The following is a 22377-nucleotide window of genomic DNA, read 5'->3' as shown; positions in this document are numbered from 1 at the left end:
TGTGAATCAAAGCATTCCAGTAAGAGCTCCCCCAAATAACTCTTCAGAGGATCTCAAGTCCCACCTGTAGAAGTTCATTGCTTTGCTGAATCCACATGGCCTGACGATAGGCCTTTCCTTGTCTGTCTGCTCATCATCCATCCCTGGGGCCTTGGGAGAATGAGAGTGAGGAAAGGTGTGGGGAGAAAGATCACTTTGGAGAGAGGCCCTGGAACAAAGGGCAGGCAGAAGGAGATTGAGAAAAAGCCCACCGTCGACTCAGAGCCGTCTCAGTATGGTTCTGCTGTGTACTGGGGCTGGGGGAGGTAGGAAGGGCTCTCATCTCTGGTGTCTGCTCGGATGTAGGGTCCAGCGCCATCCTTTCGAGAGGATCGCCACCCCGTTCCAGGTTTACAGCTGGACGGCCCCCCAGGTGGAACATGCCATGGACTGTGTGCGGGCCGAGGATGCCTACACGTCTCGGCTGGGCTATGAAGAGCATATCCCTGGCCAGGTGCCCTGCCAGCCCCCTTCTCCCCTCAGCCTCCTGGGTACTTCTCCAAAGCCCTTTCACATTTGTGTCTGTTCTCTTTGCAGTGCCCTCATGGCACAAGGAAGGGTGGGAGGCTCATTTCAAAGATGGGGAAACCAAGGCTCAGGAAGGTCACAGGCTTGCCCTGGGGTATGGGGAAGGTGGCAGACCCAGGACTAGCAGAGGTGCCTCCCATGTAACAATGAATCATAGAGGTGAGGGAGGGAGGCTCTCTGGGATTGGGTAGGACCCTCAGCCTGTCCCGGCAGAGCCATGGCTAGGTTCCGGAGGGTTCTCTTACCATTCCTGGCCCTTCCTTAGACCCGAGACTGGAATGAGGAGCTGCAGACAACAAGGGAACTCCCTCGCAAGAACCTTCCTGAGCGGCTGCTGAGAGAACGTGCCATCTTTAAGGTACAGAGAAGGGCTGGAGGCCTTTGATATCCAGCTTGGGGGCTCTCCCAGGGGCTGCATTACCAGCCTGCTTGTGCCCCTTGACCTTTTGGGTTGCCCAGCAAGTGAGGAGCTAGTGTTGACCCTTGTGTCCTGCCATGGGCTTCCTTGTAGGCTGGCGCCTTGTGTAGATTGGAGGGCCATAGGACCTTGAGGGAATGTCATGGAGATTGTATGAGGATCTAAGAACGGGGTATCCTTGGGGCAGTTGGTGTTCCCCAGCTTCTTTCAGTCCAAGACAAACTGGTGACCTTGTCAGGATGGGTAGGCATGTGTCTAACAATCTCTGTCCCTCTGAACGGCCTTTCTTTTTTCCTCTCAAACAGCTCACTTTGCCATCTTGTAGCATTAGAGCCAGAATGACATTTAGAGTTCTTGTCCTCATCTTAGGGTATGGAAAAAGGTCCAGAGAGGGACAGAGACTTGGCCAAGGTCATCTTGGTAGTGAAAGCAAAGCTAGAGACAGGATGTCTCTACACCCCTGGCTCTGACCATCTCTTACATGCCCTAAAATGTCCTGTCAGCCCCTGCTCACCTTTACAAAAAAACATAAGCTTCTGGGACACTGAAAACCCACCTCAGTTTGGCTCTAAGAGCCTTCCTTTCCAGCCTGCTTGGACACGGATGCCTTTTATCTTCTCTACATTGCTGTTTTCTCCCCCAGTGGCACTGTATCTTCCCCCTTCACACCTTGGCATTGGCCCCCTCTCACCCTGGGCCCAGAATGTCTTGGGGTCTTGCCTCAACCTCTCAGCAGCTGGAGCTGTGTCCTTCAAGGCCCAGCACAAGCACAGTCTTCTGACAGGAAGCCTATCTTGAGGCCTGTCTCTCTTTCTCCCACCTAGCTCACTCTGCACCTGTTTGCCCCAGTGGGATGCACCTTCCTTCAGGACAGGGTCCATTTTTATCTTGGGCTGTGCTTGACCACCAGGGCAGGCTTGGGTCTGAGGATTGATTTTGGGAGATCTGATGGGAAAAAAAGTACCACTCTCTTTCAAAAGAATTGGTTTTCTTGGCAGTCCCATGCACTTTCTTTTACAGGTTTAAACCCATTCCTCTGAGAAGGGGTCTCCTGGGCTTCATCAGACTGACTGCCCCTGGCCTGAATGATGCCAGCTGTCTCAGTGAGCATTTTCTCTGCCCACTAGGTCCACAGCGACTTCACAGCAGCGGCCACCCGGGGGGCCATGGCAGTCATTGATGGCAACGTCATGGCCATCAACCCCAGTGAGGAGACCAAGATGCAGATGTTCATTTGGAACAACATCTTCTTCAGCCTGGGCTTCGATGTCCGAGACCACTACAAAGACTTCGGTGGGGACGTGGCCGCGTATGTGGCCCCCACCAATGACCTGAACGGGGTGCGCACTTACAATGCCGTAGATGTCGAGGGCCTCTATACACTGGGCACGGTGGTGATAGACTACCGGGGGTACCGCGTCACGGCCCAGTCTATCATCCCCGGCATCCTCGAGCGGGAGCAGGAGCAGAGCGTCATCTACGGTTCCATTGACTTTGGCAAGACTGTGGTGTCCCACCCGCGTTACCTGGAGCTCCTGGAAAAGACGAGCCGGCCTCTGAAGATCCAGAGGCACCGTGTGCTCAACGACCGCGACGAGGAGGTGGAACTCTGCTCCTCCGTCGAGTGCAAGGGCATCATCGGCAACGACGGCCGCCACTACATCCTGGACCTGCTGCGCACCTTCCCTCCCGACCTCAACTTCCTGCCTGTGGCTGGCGAGGAGCTGCCCGAGGACTGCCGGCGGGCCGGGTTCCCCAAGTCCCACCGCCACAAGCTCTGCTGTCTGCGTCAAGAGCTGGTGGACGCATTTGTGGAGCACAGGTGAGGCTGGCTTCCCGGGAGCCGTGATGCCCGTGGAGACAGGAGAGGCCCCCAAGCACAGCCTTGCCCCAGATGTGGTCACCCTTCAGGGATTCCCCTCCTGCTGTTGGGGACCAGTTGGGAGGGTCGGGATCGCTGCAAGGGAAGGGAGAGTTCTGGGCTCCCGTCTGTCTGTCTGTCTGTCTGTGTGACAGCAGAAAGAGTACGGGACTTGGGCACAGCTGCTCCTCCTGTGTGACCCTGGGCTGCAGCTGCCTCCTGGGAGCTGAGGTGCTGGGCCTAGAGCATCTCCCGTGTCCCTTCTCCAGGACGCTGAGTGAGCTTATGGGGAGGAGGAAAAAGGGGGATGCGTCCTAGACCCCTGCGTGTTGGCAGTCCCATCCCTGGGGCCGAGGCCGGGCCAGATGCAGGATGCCTGCTGGCCTAAGCCCCGTGGCCTGGTCCTCCAGGTACCTCCTCTTCATGAAGCTGGCCGCCATTCAGCTCATGCAGCACAAAGCCAACAGGGCTGAGAGCCCAGGCCCCCTAGAGAATGGTACTTCAGAGGCCAGGGCTTCGGTGACGCCAGAGGCTGCGGAGGCTGCAGGAGAGGAAGGGGCGAGCGGCCTGGCCAAGGTGAAGGAGCTTGCCGAGACCATCGCCTCCGACAGCGGCCCAGGTGGGGCTGGGCTGGGACTGGGCGTGAGGCGCTGGGAAAAGAAGCCAAAGCGGGATAGCCCTGCCCACAGGGAGCTTCCCTCCACTGTGGGGCTCCCGGGCCCCTGGCCGGGTCCCTCCTGATCCTCTCCAGCTCAGGTTTTAGGACGGGATCTTCGCCTGACCTTCTGCTCTGCCTAGGGCTGTGGTTAGTTTAGGGGCTCGTGAGTTTGGGCGTGGCGTCCACCTCCTGGTTCCTTTTCTCACTGCCATCTTTATCAGTTTTTGGTGACCCATCTGCCCCAGGCGCAGAGCTAAGCAAAGGGGATATACTTGCAGGCTGGGCCCACCAGCGTGTGCCCCACTCACTGTCTGCTAAAGGGGGCTTCACCAACAAGCTCTTCAGGCTGGGTCCCTAGTCTGGCTGGCCCGCTTGCTTCCAATCAACTGCTCTCAGAAGGGAAACTTGATGATGCGGGGCCTCTGAGTGACTGGGCACGTTCCTGCTGTTGGGGACCAAGGTGCCTGGTGGCGGGGCTCTCTGCAGGGCAGGGGATAGGTCCTCTCCTCACCCCAGCTGGTGCCCCCCCAAATAAATCCAAGGTTCCTCACCCATATGGCCAGGCCCAAGTTGTGCCTTGAGGGGTGTGGGTGGACCTTTCTGGGGCTCAGCCTGCCAAGATAGGAAAGTGTTGGGACACTGGGCCTGGCTGACTCTGCTTTTCTTTCTTTTTTTTAATTTAACCCTTAACTTCTGTGTATTGGCTCCTAGGTGGAAGAGTGGTGAGGGTGGGCCATGGGGGTCAAGTGACTTGCCCAGGGTCACACAGCTGGGAAGTGTCTGAGGCCGGATTTGAACCCAGGACCTCCTGTCTTTAGGCCTGGCTCTCAGTCCACTGAGCTACCCAGCTGCCCTGACTCTGCTTTCTTCCTCATCTCTCCGTACCCTTCACTCTCTTCCCCAGCAGTGGACCCCAAGAGCCGGGAGGTGATCCAGAACGCCTGTAAAGCCGTGGGCTCTGTCAGCAGCACCTCCTTTGATATCCGCTTCAATCCTGACATCTTCTCACCAGGCATGGAGGCCCAGGGGTGTCTGGGCTGGAGGGGCTCCCCACAGAGCCTAGGGATCGGGTTAAGAGAACCTAGAATGGCCCTGGTAGAGTTCTTATCCCCTCCCCTCGGTCATCTACCACTTGCCCCCAGATCACACCCCTTTCTTCCTACCTGACTAACAGGGGTGAGATTCCCCGAGTCCTGCCAGGATGAAGTTCGGGACCAGAAACAGCTGCTGAAAGACGCCGCAGCCTTCTTGCTGTCCTGCCAGATTCCTGGCCTGGTGAGGAGCAGAGGGGGTCTGCTTGGGGCACACGAGGGGGCGACTGATGGAAAGCTGCCTCAGTTCAACTAGTGCCCAACCATCCCCATGAGATGCCCAATAATGAGATTGGACAGCTCGGATCCCCTCCCCGCCCAGGCCCCGTGTGGCCTGTGGCCCAGAGCAGGGTCGGTTCTTCCTCCTCCTCTCCCCCCCCCCCCAATCTGCATCTACTGCCCTCCCCCCATGTCCTGCCTTGGGTGCCCACTGGACCTTCCAGGCTGAGTTGGGAGTAGAGATGAAAAGCCCCTCTCCTCCCTAGAAACCCCTGCGGGTGGGCTTGGGGGGGTTAGGGAAGCCTGAGACTTTTTTTTTTTTAAATAGCAAGCTATGTAGTCTTTTCAAATTTTTCCTTTGCAAATCATTCTAAAACCCTTGTGTATAATAATGGCTCATGGCCACACTGTACCTGATGGATTCTAAGGGCTCTCCTTGGAGTAGTATCATGTTGGTTTGCTCTGATTTGGTGGGAGGCCGTGGGGTTCAGTGGAGGGGCAACTCTTCAGTCTGAGAACCCTGGTTTGAACCCTACTTTTGCCAGTTAGCACCTGGGGGCTTGGGCAGGTCACTTTCCTGGACTCCGGGTCCTCCTGTAAGATGAGGAGTGACCCATCTGGGGTCCCATCAGATGCCTTCATTTGTGTGTTGGGGTCCTCAGGGAGAGGATGGGGCAGAATGCTTCAGAGCTTCCTCTCTTGGGGCTCTGGCCCGTGTTTTCCCACCCATCTTCAGTGGGCTCTGGGAGAGCCAGGATAGCTCAGAAGTTTGCTTTGAAATCTGAATTGGAGAAGGGAAGGCTGTTGGGGGGTTAGGATGCTTTTGGAGTGGAGCGGGGCAGCCCTGCCACCTGGCTCCTGGTGCCATCTGACTCCCGTGTGATTCCTCAGGTGAAAGACTGCACAGACCACACGGTGCTGCCCATGGATGGGGCCACATTGGCAGAGGCCATGCACCAGCGTGGCATTAATATCCGCTACCTGGGCAAGGTGCTGGACTTTGTGCTCAGGAGCCCAGCCCGCCCTCAGCTGGACCACATCTATGTGAGTGGCACGGCCAGGGGAGGCAGAGGGACCCAAAGGGAGGCCGCCCCGCAGGGAGCTGACGTCTGGTCTCTTCCCCACTCCTTGTAGAAAATTGGCATTAGCGAGCTCATCACGCGGTCTGCCAAGCACATCTTCAAGACCTACCTTCAGGTAGGGCCCTCTTCCCAGCCGTTCCCCCCGGGGAGCCCTGGCTCGGGGAGAGGAGGGGAGACGGGAGTGGGGTGGGCTTCAGGCCTCCTTTGAGCCCTGGGGCGGGCCCTGACCCCAGGGTGCTTGACCCACACACAGGGTGTGGAGCTCTCCGGCCTCTCAGCAGCCATCAGCCACTTCCTGAACTGCTTCCTGAGTTCCTTCCCCAACCCTGTGGCTCACCTCCCTGCTGATGAGCTTGTCTCCAAGAAGAAGAACAAGAGGAGAAAAAACCGGCCCCCAGGAGGAGCGGACAACACAGCCTGGGCCGTCATGACCCCCCAGGAGCTCTGGAAGGACATCTGCCAGGAGGCCAAGAATTACTTTGATTTTGACCTGGAGTGGTGAGTCGGAGGGAGGTGCAAGTGGGAGGCGAAGGAGGAGGCCAGGTTTGGGGAATCCAGGAGACACGGGAGGGAGGCCGGAGAGAGGGGATGTGCCTGGACCCTCTGGTGGGCAGGTGCTCACTGAGTGCCGACCCGGCCCACGTCCTGTGTGAGACGCTGGGAAAGGGAGCCAGAGCCCCCTCCCCGGAGCCCTTGTTCTCAGAACTGAGGAGGTGCCCGAGCTGAACCCCGGAGGGAGGGCCATGCGGACCCTCCCCACGCCGAGTACAGTAACAGCAGATGGGCCCGTCGGGCTGAAATGTAGGGTCTGTCCGGGGGAGGGAGGGAGGACAGAAGTCGGCCTAGAAAGCTGGCCTGGAGCCAGGCAGGGAAGGGGGAGCCCAAAGCCCTCTTTTTCCATGAGTCGTGCCCACGTCCCCACCGTCCAGGCTCTGGGCCCTTGGGACGGGGCTGCAGGGAGAAGCAGGGCCCGAGCTTAGACGCCAGGAGTCACTCTTGTAAGTGGCCCCACGGCCGTGGGCTGAGCTACGTCGTGTCCTGCCTCAAAGGGCAGCAGCTCCCGGGGCCCGGGGGCCCTGGTCCCTGCTCTCCTGCCCGGCTCCTCGGGCCCTCGTCTGCCTGCAGGGAGCGGGGAGGAGGCCGCCCTGAGGCCTCGCTTACTCTCGCCATTCCTCAGTGAGACCGTTGACCAGGCTGTGGAGACCTTCGGACTGCAGAAGATAACCCTCCTCCGCGAGATCTCCCTGAAAACGGGGATCCAGGTGGGTCAGAGACCCGAGCCCCTTGTGTGTGTCGGCCCGCTTTGGCCTCCCTTAGACTGCACCAGCCACACGGCCCTTACGTGTGGGGGAGCCGGGGAACAGGGGAGCTGGGGAGCCCAGAGAATGGGGGAGCCGGGGAGTGGGGGAGCTGGGGGAGCCTGGAAACTGGGGAGCCGGGGAGTGGGGGAGCCTGGGCCCAGAGCTGCTCTTCATGGCCCTCTCCTCCTTCCGCTCCGCCTGCCCTCCTGCAGATCTTACTGAAGGAATACAGCTTTGACAGCAGGCACAAGCCGGCCTTCACCGAGGAGGACGTCCTCAACATCTTCCCTGTGGTCAAGCACGTCAACCCCAAGGCCTCGGACGCCTTCCACTTCTTCCAGAGTGGCCAGGCCAAAGTACAGCAGGGTAAATGGGCCCCAGGCCAGGGAGGGCCGAGTGCTGAGGGCGGCAGGACCCGGAGGGCAGGGAGGCTCGAGGGTGGTGACCGGACCGGCCTCTGCCGTCCCGGCCAGGCTTCCTGAAGGAGGGCTGCGAACTCATCACGGAGGCCCTGAACCTCTTCAACAACGTGTACGGGGCCATGCACGTGGAGATCTGTGCCTGCCTCCGGCTCCTGGCCCGACTTCACTACATCATGGGGGACTACGCAGAGGTGGGGGCCTCCTCCCGTCCCGCCACCACAGTGGCCCAGGGTGGGGCTTGAGTTTCCGTCCCGGGGGGGGGGGGGCAGGCCCCATCTGAGACAACCTGGGGGGAACGCCGAGCAGGAAGGGGGGAGCTGGCAGGCCCCTGTGGGTGCCCAGGCGGTGCCAGCCCGCTGGGCGGAACGAAGGGGGAGGTCCGGCCTCTGGGGTGGCCGGTGTGAGGTGCGTCGGGACCAGCGATGACATGCGGCCCAACTCTGCCCCTTCCCAGGCCTTAAGTAACCAGCAGAAGGCAGTGCTGATGAGTGAGCGGGTGCTGGGCATCGAGCACCCCAACACCATCCAGGAATACGTGAGTGACGGCACGGGGTGGCCTCGAGCTGGGGTTAGGGCGGCGTCCTGCTTCTCCCTCCAGAGGCCGAGCCTCCGCTCCCGGCCTTCAGCGGGTGGCGCCTTCCCTCTCTCGGCCTGTTTCTTCATCTAAGAGGACGGGCCGGTGGTCGGTCGGTGCGTGGGTCCGTTTGGCCGCCGCGGCGAGAGGAGGCTGGGCGGGGGGGGCCAGGGCGGGAGGTGGGCGCTGAAGGCCGGCCTCGCTCCCCTCAGATGCACCTGGCCCTGTACTGCTTCGCCAGCAGCCAGCTGTCCACGGCCCTGAGCCTCCTGTACCGGGCCCGCTACCTCCTGCTGCTCGTCTTTGGGGAGGACCATCCCGAGATGGCTCTGCTGGATGTGAGTGTCCAGGGCAGGCGGGGGAGAAGGCGGGGGGTCACAGGCAGTGCCTGGCCCTGGCCTCACCCCGGCTTCTCCGCAGAACAACATCGGCCTGGTGCTGCACGGGGTCATGGAGTACGAGCTGGCGCTGCGTTTCCTGGAGAACGCGCTGGCCATCAACGCCAAGTACCACGGGGCCAAGTCCCTCAAGGTGGCCCTCAGGTAAGGGGGGCCCCGGGGAAGGGAGCCTTTCCTCCCCCGCCCCCGGCCTCCTCTGGGGCCTCCGTCATCCCAAACAGCCACTCCAGCTTTCTGGCTCCCAGGAGGATGGGAGGCCCCCCGGGGCAGGGGCTGCTGGTGTCTCCCCCTGGGCCTTGCAGGCCGGTCCGAGGGGCTGCTGAGAAACAGTAAGATCGGCCTCTGTGGCTTGGTTTTTTGGAGGAGGCTTCCACAGGCGGGTCTAGACTTCCTCCAAGCGCTGGGGCCTGCCTGGGGCAGCATCCTCCGTCCCCACAGACTCAGCCCGGCTTTGGGCGTTGGTCCCCAGGGAGGACGGGTGCCCCCGGCTCCAGTTTGCCCTAAGCGGAGGCTCGGAGGCTCGCGGATCCCTGCCGAGTCCCTCGGAGCCCCTCACAGACGCTGGCACTCCCCGGTGACGGGCAGCCTCTTCTGGGCGCCTGTTGGCCTGCCTGCTGAGCTCTCTCTTCCTCTTCAAGTCATTCTGGGGGGGGTCCTCGGGGGAAATCGGGGCCACGTGAAGACCAGCAGCAGCGACGAGCCGAAAGCCGGGCCTTCCCCAGGCTTCGCTCGGAGGCTTTTCCTCTGGTGGGTTCGGGCGCGCCTTTCCTCGAGGGCCGAGCTGCAGGGTCTTTGGGCCTCACCTCAGCAACTCTTTCTCCACCACCCCCACCTCGTTGCCTCCTGGAAGGTCCAGGAGGCTTGGAGGGCCTCCCCAGGCCGGCCTTTCCCTCCCTCCCGGGCCGGCCCTCCTCTCATGGCGCTCCTTTGCCTCCACAGTCACCACCTGGTCGCCCGGGTCTACGAGAGCAAAGCCGAGTTCCGGTCGGCGCTGCAGCACGAGAAGGAGGGCTACACCATCTACAAGAGCCAGGTGGGGGGCCCGCCGGGGGGGGCCGGGGGGGCCCGGGGGGGGGGCGCCTGCTCACACGGCCTCTCCGCAGCTCGGCGAGAACCACGAGAAGACCAAGGAGAGCTCCGACTACCTGAAGTGCCTCACCCAGCAGGCCGTGGCCCTGCAGCGCACCATGAACGAGATCTACCGCAACGGCTCCAGCGCCAACATCGTGCCGCTCAAGGTAGGCCCCCCCGTGGCCGGGCCGGCGGGCGCGCCTCGAAGCCCGGCCTCACGCGTGCCCTTGTCCGCCCCCAGGTCACCGCCCCCAGCATGGCCAGCGTCCTGGAGCAGCTTCACATTATCAACGGGATCCTCTTCATTCCCCTCAGGTAGGCCAGTCCAGGGCTCAAAGGGGCCACGAGGAGAGCCGCGCCGGGCTGGGGGGCCTCCGGCCTCCTGCTCCTCCCGGGAAGGGCAGACCCCCTGCAGGCGGGTCGGGGTGGGCTCTGGGCTCCCTCCCGGCCCAGCCCCTCCCCAGAGCCCTTGCCAGGCCCCCCATTCCTGCCCACGGAGATCTGCCTCCCTCTCCTGGGAGCCCTCCCAGCGTGCTGTCCCCGAGGGAGCTCTCCTGCCTCGGCTCCTTTCACGGCCGTCCTGTCCCGTGTCGTTTCCTCCGGCTCAGGCGTGTCCGTCCCACGCAGGGACCCCGCCTGGCCTTGCCTCAGTCCGCGGCTGCCCAAAGTTCTGACCCGACACCAATGTCTGAGGTCCTGAGAATGCTGCGGGGAGGAGAGCCCTGGGTGACCGGAACCAAGGCCCCCCCCACGGTTCCGGGCCGGCTCCGTCCTTGGCACTGGCCCTTGTGGGAAGCTCCGCCTCCTGGGAGCGGCTTTTCCCTCTTCTCCAGTCTGAACCCTTCTTGTCCGAGGAGGTTCCTTCAGAAGTGGGTGTGGAGGAGGGGAGCCGGGCCAGGTGGCCTCCTGGGCCAGACTGGGCGGTGCCAGCAGGGCGACGAGAGGGGCCCTCAGCGGGGCTGCCGCTCGCCTCTCTGGCCAGCTCTCAGTCCGGCCGTTTGGGGCGCGAGCGCTGGGGGAGGAGCCCGGCTCCGTCTCCCGACCCCGCGTGTACCCCTCCCTTCTCCCCCCAGCCAAAAAGATCTGGAGAACCTGAAGGCTGAGGTGGTGCGGCGGCACCAGCTTCAAGAAACCAGCAAGGCCTCCGCGAGGGATGCAGACGCCGCCGCCGCCGGTGTTGCCGCCGAGTCTCGAGAGGAGGCCAAGTCCAGCCTCTCGCCGGGGGGCGACCCCCCTGCCTTGAGCTCAGTGTGATGTTCCTGGGGCAGAGGGAGAACCTGGACACTCACCCCTCCCCCCCCAGCGATCGGCAGAGGGCAGGTAGAGGCCGAGCCCGCCGCCCGGGGAAGGGGCCCCCCTCCTCCCGAGCACCTCGGCCCCCCACAAAAATGTTCTTGCACTGGTACAATTAATACACAATGCAAAGTCCTTCTTGGAGACCTATAATTGGATGGAGCGTGAGCATGCAGCCATGGCCGGGGCAGCGGGCAGGGGCAGCCTCTGTCCCCCCCTTTTCCCGCCTATCACTAACCGGTCCCCCCTTTCTCCCGTGTACATAGCCCCAACTTGTTTCCCCAAATGGACTCTTGTGGAGATGAGATTGTTTCTCAGGTCATTTGTATGCTTGACATAAGGACGCTGCTGCTTGTCGCCGCCGCCGCCTCCGGAGGGTCTGCCCGCCCTCAGCCTGGCCACCCAGGTTCCAAGCCAAAACGAGGGGGATTCCTTTCTCTGCCGTCCCCTCGCGCCACCCCGGGGCCCCCTCTGTGCCTGGGAGGGCCGGGGCTATCTTAGCTTTTCTGCTTTAGGAAAGAGCCATCGCCATCTCCGCAGCATCGTGTCATTGTGCCGACGCTACTCCTGGGGCGTCCTCGACCCGCTTCGGGGCCTGGTCGTCTGCGCTGTCTCCATCCCGCCCCCCCATCCGTCCATAGTGCCTCCTGAGGTGCTGAGGAGTGTCCCCGCGCCCAGCTCCAATACGCACAGTCCCATTCCTGCCCCCCTCCAAAGCTAGTGAACGAGCACCCCCTCTTCGCCGACTCCGGGCCCTTGGGGGGGGACGCTGGGGGAGGCGGGGCTTTCAACGTGAATGTATCTTTCTACCCCCACCCTTTCCCCCCCAGCTGTTCAATGAGGGGAGGGGGGCAGTTACTGGTGAGGGGAGAACCTAGGAGGGAACCAGGGCCGAATCATGGGTCTGGGGAAGTCACCCCCCGCCCCCCTGGAACAGAGAATTGTCGCTGCCTGCCTCGGTGGTCCTCTGTCTCTTGCTGATCATGGTTGCTCGAGGATGTCCGTGCTGGGACAGGGGAGCCGGGGGCCGCTTGCCCTCCTCCTTCGTGTTGGCCTGTTAAGGGGAGTGGGGTGTGTATGTGAAGAGGGTGGTCTGGGCTGGGCAAACCACCTGCTCCCCCTCCACTTGTAGCCCCAGGGCCGAGGGCCTCACAGGTCCAGTCCATCCAACCGCCTTGTTTCAAAAATCAAAGTGTAAGAGAGCGAATGTGAGCGAGAAAGTGAGTGTGAGCGTGTCCCCACAAGCTGATCAAGAACTCGGTTTTCTTGTTTTTAAACCATCACATCTTCGTTTCACATTGGAATAAAGTGAATTTTTGAAACCTGCTGCCCCTGCCTCTGCGCTGTGCTTTGTGGGCACTGGGAAGAGTGGGGGGGAGGTGGGGAGGAGCTGCAGACCTCCCCTCTGAGGTGGCCTTAGCATCCTCTTGTGCCCCTTACGCTGAGCCCTCACTGGCCTAGAAAAAGGGAAGTGAGAGTATTCTAGGGTGCTCTGAGCCCTCAGGCTTAATACCTTTGGTTCGACTTCCTCCGAGTCCATACAAGGAGCTTCATCAAGGTGTTAGGGAGCTGGGAAGGTAGAGCACAAGCAGCAGAGATAACTGTGGGCTCTCTGGGGTACCGTCAGATGGTCTTTTTGAGGTCTCTGGTGACCCCAGGAAGCATGAGTAGCAGCTTTTAAACAGGAAAGAATCTGGGGATGTGGAAGAACTAGAAGCACATTCCCCAGTGAGAGGGGGAAGAGAAGGGAGGAGCTGAGGGACCAGATGGGACTGGGAGTGCCTCTGCATGTAAAGGCCCACATTGCTTTATTAGTCTTTTGGGTTCCAGAAGAGATATCTGAGCATTGGAGGGACTTTTGTGCCTTCTATCAGACCACTCATTTCCCCCCCCCCAACCCCCACCCTGCCTTGGGGCAAGACATTAAAGTTTCAATGACTTGAATACCAATGTTTCTGTATGATGCCCCTTAGTAAAACTTTGAGAAAACAGGTCTTTTTCAGTGTTAACAAGGGAATGACAGCACCCTAATTGCTTTGGGAATGGCCGTCTCTTTTTTTTTTTCCCCTGTTAAGTTGAGGCAACGTTCTACTTCCCAGCCCAAACACATTTTCCTTATACTTCCAGGCTCTGTGCTGGGCCAGACTTCCGCATCACCTTCAATGGCTAAAAGCCCCAAGTCTGATCTTGGTCCAGGCATTTTAAATTGGGCCTTCCAAGTTTGCAAAACTAAATCCCACTCTAAGCCTTATTTCCAATTTGAAGGCCACATTTACTTAGCACCTTCTCTTCACTAACTTCCTCTTCTTTGGTCCATGTTTTTTTCCCCACGAGGTCATCTTGTGTACCATCCAGGGGCAGAACCACAATGCGCTGCCGCCGGAGGGTGGCAGCAGAGAGTCAGGAAGGGCACTGATTCCAACTGAGGACTCAACTTAGTGGTTTCCCCACAGCTGGTGATTCTAAGGGTTTCTGAGTGAGATGAATGAATGTAATACAATCCCCCAACAGCATTTCCAGCAAATAGGGATAAAAAGTTGGAGAGGGATACCAGGCAGTCTCAGGTTTTCCATGGACGTTGAACACAAAACAAGGCTAAAAATGCTTTCCATTCAGGAGGTTCAGCAACATGGAAGAAAAAGGAATGAGATAAGATAGGGATACCCACGACTCTGATGATTCTTATACTGAAAAGGAATTGAAATCTGATCTATCAAAGTCCACCAAGATGCCTACTCCTTTGGCCTTCACGTGGTATTGCTCTTCTTGTCCTGCTAAGTCAATAAATTCAATGAAGGTGGGATTTACTACCTCCCATCTCAAATAATATTCTATTCAGGATTTGTGTTTTAAAATGCAGGTTTTTGACTCTTCTCCCCTCAGCCCTAAAAATTCCAGGTTCAGCAAAGCATGCTCACAGTTAATAAAGAGATATGGGTAGGAGAGCTGTGAGTGGGCAAAGAATAGAAGGCTCAGACAATTTCTCAAAGTTTAAACATCATCATTTTCTAAATAGGTAGTTACATACAAGGTGGAAGAAAGTGTCCTATCCGATCTCCTACAACGTGAGGACTTGACCAGTTTGTCTTTATAGTGTCAACATTTTAAAAAACCACCCTCTCAGCTTTGGCTTTCTAGCCTCTACTGGTCTGTCTTGATCATAGTGTGTTTTAAATCTGGTTGAGTAAACACCCAGAAAGATCAGTTCATTGGGTATGCAATAGCTCCCTTCCTGAACAATTGAGTGACTGAAGGGGATATGAGTCAGTCTTAGCCCATTTGCCAGTAATTCCACTTGGGTCTGAAAAGCAGTTGCTTAGATCTGCTTCTCTCCTGGTTAACACTGTGTAAGAAGAGATGCTTGAATGATGGGGTGGCTATGTTGCAGAGGGCCTGCAGAAGCATCTGAAGAACTTAAGTCCACAATATCCCTAAACAAAGGGCTCATCAGGACACTGCCACTACAACCTCGGCACAACTGGGGCATAAGAACAATTACTTAGAAAGTCTTGAAGCCCTACTTATACTTCTAAAAGGGTGAAAACAGTACTGAGGGTTCTCACTGCATCTACCACTTCCTACAGTGTCCTGGTCAAAAATTGGCTTGATAGGTAGCTGTGGGAAATTAAAAAAACAACAACAACAACAACAACAAAAAAAAAACCCAAATCAAAACTTTTCAATTCTGTGTACAAGGAGACAAAAAAGCACATCTAGTTTTATATGCATTTAATAGTTTACCAATTGGTACAATAAGATTTTTAATATGCAGAAAACATGAATAAATTTTGTTTTACACAGTCTGAGCGCAACAAATCTTACTGTAAAACACAGAGCAATATTATATACATTCCTTTACTGATTTTTTAAAAATGGTGTCAATATCTTCAGTCTGGGGAACTGTTTTCTCCAATTATAACCTCGCCATCGTTCTTATGAAATCAAATGCTTGCCTTCATGTCAGTGTCAGGATCAACTTCTATTAACTTGAAGATTTTTTTTCTAACTTATCTTCAGAATGCGCTTGGGTGTCTGAAGGATAGGCAGGACAAGAAAGCAGCTACTTACATGATACAGTGGAAAGATAAAAAGGCCAGTTCAATCCAGTCGTGACTTGTAAATCCATTTGCCCACCCCCCTTCCCACCCCCAAAAAAGGTTTTTTCCCCCCAAACAATTTTGTCCACATTGGTTTCTCTACCAGGAGATTCTTCTTCGTGTCAGCTATTTTAATTCACAAACTGGACTTAGGTACAGCTGGACAGAAAATATGTAGCCGTTTTTAAGTGCCTTTTTCCTTCATTCAATTCAGCAATTAAAATACGTTAAGGATTATCAAGCCACCACTGTCAACAGAACAAAATATCTTTTATTTTTTAAAGTAGTTTTTTTAAAACTCGTTTTAAAAAAACTATTTAAAGAATGATATTACCAGGCAGTTCACATCAAATCAGAAAGAGGCAGACAGGAGAAGCAGGGTACTGACAATAAAGGAGATGGGGCTTGGTGCATCTATAGCCAAAGCTCTCAAAAACACTACTGTGCTCCACAGCCCGGCACGACTTGCTAGCGACTAGTTATTTTTAGATAAGTGCCTGCCCTGGGCACATCATTGGTCACACCACACACATATACAACAGCAGGACGGTCTTTGTCTCCTAAAGTGCAAGATGCTAAAAAAAAGCCGTCATTTTCCAGACTGTGTCTAAAGCACTCACGCTATCGTTCTCTTCTGCACTCTTGTCTAGAGTGCTTCTGGGACTTCTCTAGCACTTCCCATCAATGTGGCACAGGAATGTCTGATCTCTTAACAAGGAGAAAGAAACTATTTGAGAATGCAATTCTACCGGGTTAAAAAAAAAATTATTTAAGTTAATAGCCAATCTGAGTCAGAAAATTGACAAAGCAGCAGTGAACCTCTAAACCCTTCGAGATATTCCTCTACTTACAATCCAAACCAGTAACCTCATCATTGTACTTATCACAGGCAAGGCACAGGATTAGACAGCTAACAGAGAAAACATAGGAAACAGTGAGAAAGTGAATCAACAGTGTATGATGGAACACGGCAGGAACCCTTTGTACATCTGACTCCTGGATTGTGGATGGGATCTTTCCCCCTCTGCATTAATTATTTAAACAGGGCTTATGACATTGATCCAGTTTGGGACCATCCCTGAGATTCCATATTCGCTGCTTTCAAATGGAAGAAGTTGGGAAAGGACGCAGCCACAAGTTTCTTAAATAGCGAAGGTGTTGCACGTCCCCAGGTACACAAATTGTTTCTTCTTCCTTTCTCCATGAAAAGTCATGCTATGCTACAGGGAAAGAAACCCATTGGACACAGCTTATTTCCTCAGAAACTGGTACCTTTTTTACCATTCAGTGTGTGAATGGCATGCATATTGTGGCTTCCCCTTAAGTAATTCCCATCGCTACATTCTAAGGAAGAATTAAAATACAGAACTATGTTTGTTTACAATTGAAGATGTACAGACAGAGGTCAAGATGCATTTCTGTGTATTTCTCATTCTCAAAATAGGAGAGAAAAATAGCAGCAAATCAAAACAAGTATCTTTTCCCAAAGCTTTTGTAGAAAATTCCAGTCAGAACATTTGAGAGGGAAAAGTCATACCACCCATATTTTAGCATGGATAGTATTGAGTCAATATTGTCCTGAAAGTCATTCTCCACAATATTTAAGGAATCAGCTTTAGTTTCATTTACGTCCTGAAAACACATTAGTTTTCAACAATTTCCCTCCCAGAGACTTCTCTCAGGGAAGGAAAAAAAAAAAAGAAAAAGAAAAAAAAAAAGAGAAGCTGGACTCAAATTTGTTTCTAGTCAATATATGGGCCATTTTCTTTTGACTATTGAACATCAACTCATTCTTTACCACTTTCAGTAATATGCAGCCCAATGTTTTCTGTTAAATATTTTCTATAAGGGGCAGTCTTAAAAGCCACATATTACACAAATGAGTAAAATGCAGACAGTATAAATTTACCTCTCTATTAAAATGTCAGACTGTTAGTTCAATTCTACTGTAAGTTTTCAAGTGGACTGCTAAGAGACCTTGTTGGTTAGCTAAGCCATGGGGTTACTACCTACAACAGAATTTGTAAACAAAAACAAAGTCAGATTAAAATTCTCTTAAATATATTGGTCAAAAAAGTAATCTTTCAGGGATATGCAATTAAAACATTTTCTACATTGAGATGGCCACATAAGGAAGAATCAACCTATCTATCCAGCTGGATGGGATTTTTCTTTTGCTGGAAAAACAGATTTCCTAGAGCCAGAGTCTATTGAAGAAGCTTCTGGATCAAAACTGTTTCTTCCAGAGTATAGCACTTCAGGACAAAGCTTATTCTACCTATGTGCTTTATTATTTCAAAGACCCAGGATGCAAATACATGGAGGGCACATGTATGTAGAGTGACATACGAACATGTGTAGACAGTCATGTCTATATACTCTAGATATAGATATATCTCTGCCAGAGGACAAGGCAGTGTCTGAATGCAAGCTCTGTTAAACCCTGTTTTGTTTTTACAACCCTAAATGAAACAGTGTCAAGTGGATGTTAAGATAACAGAGATGATTTCCCATATTCTTCCCACTTCCTGCAGAATGGGAAAAAAATTACCTTTCCAATAGCTCTCTGTCCTTATGTAGTGTGCAGTGCACATCCCTAAGAAAACATCAAAAAGCCAAGAGTGAATTGTACTATGACATATTCTCAATGGGAATATTAAGTTCTACTTGGAAATCACATCACTAATGTATTCTAACAGGACGTAGGGTACAACTGGAAAGACGTCTAGTGTGGAAAAGAGAAGCTTAAAGTGTTACAGTGTTGTTTTTAAAATCTGTTTACAAAAATTCAAGAACCAAATAAAATAAATGGTTGATCATATTAGCTGCTGAGATTTTTCTTCTTCTTTGAGGTTTACAGTCATTTTCATATATAAATAGACCACTAGCCTTTGCTTGATCGGCTACCAAAACAAATGAATCCTACTGTTTTGGCAAAAGTGTCATGACAAAAATTCTAAGGTTTCATTCCCATTAATTACATAGACGGTTCAAAAGATTTTGAATTGCAGCCTTATTATCTAGCATCCTTAGAGAAGATTTATTAAGCACACTTAAGTGATGTTACATAGATACACATTTCTGAAAGAGCCCTAACAACAACCATTTTTTTTCCCCAAATGAGGTCACCAACCCAGGCACCAACAGACAGCAGAAAGAAAAACAGGAATTAATAACCCGACATAGAATGACACAATCAACTTTTTAGTTTAGTGCCTTAGTTTAATTTATCCAACTTCTGCCTTCTTAGGCCTGGTGTGACCAATGCCAGCCCAGGTTTTTAACCCTATGGTACTTCTAGACAACGTATGTAAATTTACAGTATACAATTTGGATTCACCATGCATGAATACTTTGTGTGTAACATTTAATAAGCTCAATCTACATCCAGAATAATTTACATGAAAGGACAATATTTATTTAAACAGAGCTCAATGGGGGTAACCATGGTATCTGAGTGCATCCAGAGGAAAGGGAAGGGGACTCATCAAATGTGAATCACTCAACGGCACTCCCACACTTTTACTGTTTGATCTACACTTCCAGTAACCACGTATGGTGCCGTCTTGTGGAAATCTGCAAAAAAAAAACAACAGGCAAAAAAAAAAAAAGAGAAAAGAAAAGGCTCATTCAAAACTCAGTTTGAGTTCAATACAATGCCAATGAGCTACAGTAAAACAGAGAGGTGATTACCAGGAGAGGGAGTGCCCAGAACCTCATAGAGGATAACAATGAAAAGATAAGGGGGCAGACAACAGAGAATACCATTCCCTCTTAGAAAATGGTGCCAGACATGCTAGCTCATCTAGCTCTGGGGATGGATCAATTGTCTCGATACATAACTTAATAAGAAAAACCTCAGCAGCTACTTTTTAAATGATTTAATTTCTCTCCCCAGAGTATACCACCATCTATAAACTCTAAGGCAAAATGTACAGGTTGGAATTTCTTTCTGGCATTCCAAGACAAGGGAGGGAGGAAGGGAGGGAGGAGACTTTTGAAATGTTTTCCTTACAATACCTCAACCCCCCCCCCCATACACAAATGTTCAATAAACAGAAAAAACCCTATTAATGCTACCCAAACTAGAGAAGCTTATCAGCTGCCCAGAACAGGTAAACAAGGGTGCTAAAGAAGAGATCCAAAGTCTATCCTCAATGAATGCCAAATGAATCAGTCATGAACTAGACCCTACGCTAAGGGATCAACTCCAGAATGTGGGGGTTAATGTTCTAGTCGTTATCAGGAGACTAAGTAGGCGATACAAGGGAGAACATGTTAAGCAAAGGAGAAACAGCAAACAAAAAATCTACCAAGCTCTGCTGGCTTCTCCTGGCCTGAAAGCGCCTCAGGTGAAAGAGCCACCTCGGGTGGTTACACAGAACTTTATCTGTGCAGGGCACTCCCACAGCTAACAACTCAAAAAGTCAAGCTGTCCTAGTACATACCCAAGGAGGTAACAAAGTGTTCATGCGCGTTGAGGGTCTTCATGCATCGCTTGTTCTTATAGTCCCACACACGTAGGGTCTTGTCATCAGCACAACTCAAAATAAACTTTCCCCCAGAATGGAAGAGAACTCCACGTACCCAATTATCATGGCCCACCTTCAAAAACAGAAAGGCAATCTAAGTACTCAAGTGTCTGTGGAAAAATGAGAATAACTTAAATGGATAATAGGCTAATAAGACTCAGGCTGGAAGGGACCTTGCAGTCATCTAGTCCAATTCAATTATTTTACAGATGAGGAAACAAATGTCACAGACTCGCTCAAGGTCACACAGGTGGCAAGGTTCTATTATGAAACCAATCTTCTGAATCTAAATGCAGGAAGTCTTCCCATAAAGTTTCCTTGGCTGATGTGTGCCTCCACCAGGAAACAAACTCCTTGCTTTAAAGGCTTTGACCTAATTCCTATCTACCAGAGGGAGGAAGGAAATCATAATTAGCTTATTCTATTTCCAGTCAGGCGGATCTTTAGAACCAGCAGTTACCGAGTTCTGTACACATTCAGTCATTCAATTCATTCATCAAAGCTCTGAAGAGGCTTGAGGTCATCTACTAGGACCCCTACATGAGACGAGGTAAAAAATCTTCTAATGTCATTGACAGATAAGATGTTTTGTGTACTACAACAAAAGGATGGAGAACATAACATCCCTTGCTTTGAAATCTGTAGGCTCTAGCATTTCATTTGTTCCAAATAGCAGAAAAACTCCCTAAAACACAAATTACAACTGATTTAGGGCCAGTAAAGTAGTAATAGGCTCAAGAGAAATCAACTTCCTGATCATTTGACAATTTTTTGTTTCAAATGACAGGAATATAGAATATTCAGAAGACAGATGTTGATATGTGATCTTATTAAAATGACAACCCCTTCTATACTCCCCCAAGTTATAAAAATGGCTACCAGTATTCTAGGTTGACTTGCAAAAATTCTTTTAGTATTTATTCCTGTACTCAGAGATATTAAGAGGATCATTTATATCATCTTTTCATAATGAAACATAGATACCTCTGAGTTAAAATGAAAATCCCCAGGACATTCAAATGGGATTAATAACTTCAGAATGCTAAAATAAATCCTAGGGGCTGGTGTCACATGAATAAGTAAAGGCTTCATAATTAAAACAACACGAAACAAAAACCTTAAGAAATCCATATGATGTACTGGTTCCAAGGCAGAAAAGCGCTAAGGATTAGGCAATGGGGTTTAAGTGACTTGCCCAGGGTCATATAGCTAGGAATGTGAGGCCAAATTAAAACCCAGGGTCTCCCATCTCCAGGCCTGGCTCTCAAATCTACTGAGCCATTTAGCTGTTTCATATCAAAATTAAACATTTCCTACAAGGATAGAAAAATGAGCAGTGACCTAAAATAACAAGGATAAAACTCAGTTTCAATAATAAGTTTTTAAAAGTCTTTTTTTCTTCCACAGGGAAAACTAAGGAAATAATGATCTGGTGACCTGGAAACCCTAAACTGGCAATATAAAATAAAAGCTTAGAAAAAATTATCCTTGTTTCCTTATGAATGAGATAGTTCTATAGATCCTCTTTATACATCATGGCTATTTGCAGAGGCAAGATTCCAAACAGAGTAACAACCAAATGTGAAGGAAAAATATAGTACTACGGTAATTACTACTAAACTGCTTGGGGGCTATGGTGAAGGAAGGAGGTTGAAGAGAGCTGCTTCAGGAATATATTAAAACAGCTCAAGTCCCAAAACTTCTCTCCTCTCAGTGGCAAAGGTTCAAGAAAATGAATGAAGACAAAAGAACTTACAAGGGTCATAAGGCACATGCCAGTGATAACGTCCCACATCTTAATGGTCTTGTCTCTGGATCCAGACAGCAAGATAGGCCCAGGTTTGCTACTTTTTTTAGTCTACAGAGACAACATTTCAAAATTAGATTTCCCATGCAAGGAAAAAAAAAATCACATGAAGGGTTTCCATTTAGCAATGGCCTATATTTCTAATTCAATGAAGTTGATATTTGGTTTTAACCACACACACAAACATAACTGAACAAAACCAGGTGACGGTAGTTTTTCAAGTAAACAAGAATTAGTAAGAATTAGCTGGAAATTATCCAAATACAATATGGACTTTATGACATTAGACCCAAATCTTCTTGAAGGAGCAACATTATTATTAGTCAGCAATGACATGAGTGCTAAATGCTTTACAATATCATTTACTTTGATCCTCACAACTACCCTGGGAGAACAAGTGCTGTCATCAACCCCATTTTGCTGATGAGGAAACTGAGGTAAACACAGGTTAAATGACTTGCTTAGGGTCACACTGAGGGTAAGTGTCTGAGGCTAGGTCTTGACTCGAGACCCAGTGCTCTATCCATTGTACCATGGAGATGCCTTCAGTATATAAACACTGCTCATGATTGATTAAGATTCAGTTGCCTAACAATTAAGAAGATCTTAGAATCATCAGATTTAGAGAGGAAAAGGAGGTCACTGAGTCAACTCACTCACTTTACAATTGAGGAAATGGAAGCCCAGGCAGATTCAGTGATTTGTCACACATAGCTATTAAGTGTCTTAGCAGGACTCCACACTACACAAAAGGATTAGTACCAAGTTTTTTCATTTATACAACACTTCAAGGTTTTCAAATATATTTATCAATTAATAATTGAAAGTGACCTTGGAGGCCTAATCCCATTCAAATGGATACTCTGTATTGGGAAAGGGAGCCAACTCCCATAGGAGGAAATCATATTCCTGCTCTAAATGTGTGTAAATGGAATTGGCTCATCCTCATTCATCGTTTAGACTCTAGCCATCAAAAATAATGTCAC

General features: G+C 51.8%; 2 protein-coding genes across 4 annotated transcripts in view; one reads left to right on the top strand and one right to left on the bottom strand.

Moving 5' to 3' along the window:
- The window catches only part of CLUH (clustered mitochondria homolog), a 42266-nt gene extending 29984 nt beyond the window's left edge, over positions 1-12282 (top strand). For 2 of the 3 annotated variants that reach the window (XM_044672987.1, XM_044672986.1), the window contains exons 9-27: positions 346-493; positions 833-925; positions 2113-2807; positions 3257-3465; positions 4412-4516; positions 4679-4779; positions 5706-5858; positions 5949-6011; positions 6150-6394; positions 7074-7158; positions 7410-7563; positions 7671-7810; positions 8074-8154; positions 8406-8531; positions 8614-8735; positions 9531-9624; positions 9695-9829; positions 9904-9977; positions 10736-12282. In XM_044672987.1, the coding sequence (XP_044528922.1) occupies positions 346-493; positions 833-925; positions 2113-2807; positions 3257-3465; positions 4412-4516; positions 4679-4779; positions 5706-5858; positions 5949-6011; positions 6150-6394; positions 7074-7158; positions 7410-7563; positions 7671-7810; positions 8074-8154; positions 8406-8531; positions 8614-8735; positions 9531-9624; positions 9695-9829; positions 9904-9977; positions 10736-10916 (3004 nt within the window). In that variant the 3' untranslated portion in view covers positions 10917-12282. Of the gene's footprint in view, positions 1-345; positions 494-832; positions 926-2112; positions 2808-3256; positions 3466-4408; positions 4517-4678; positions 4780-5705; positions 5859-5948; positions 6012-6149; positions 6395-7073; positions 7159-7409; positions 7564-7670; positions 7811-8073; positions 8155-8405; positions 8532-8613; positions 8736-9530; positions 9625-9694; positions 9830-9903; positions 9978-10735 lie in introns of all 3 variants that reach the window. The other variant, XM_044672985.1, reaches the window with a different exon arrangement.
- A 6120-nt stretch (positions 12283-18402) lies between these two features.
- PAFAH1B1 (platelet activating factor acetylhydrolase 1b regulatory subunit 1) overlaps positions 18403-22377 on the bottom strand; it is a 33867-nt gene continuing 29892 nt past the window's right edge. Inside the window, exons 8-10 of the mRNA XM_044672982.1 lie at positions 21341-21442; positions 19501-19657; positions 18403-18628 (exon numbers count right to left, since the gene is read on the bottom strand). Coding sequence (XP_044528917.1) covers positions 18555-18628; positions 19501-19657; positions 21341-21442 — 333 coding nt within the window. The 3' untranslated portion in view covers positions 18403-18554. The remainder of the gene's footprint in view (positions 18629-19500; positions 19658-21340; positions 21443-22377) is intronic.

This window comes from Gracilinanus agilis, chromosome 4, assembly GCF_016433145.1.
Source record: "Gracilinanus agilis isolate LMUSP501 chromosome 4, AgileGrace, whole genome shotgun sequence".
Lineage (NCBI taxonomy): Eukaryota > Metazoa > Chordata > Mammalia > Didelphimorphia > Didelphidae > Gracilinanus > Gracilinanus agilis.
The sequence above is the reverse complement of the archived record's forward strand: the minus strand, read 5'-3'. Positions and strand labels throughout refer to the sequence as shown.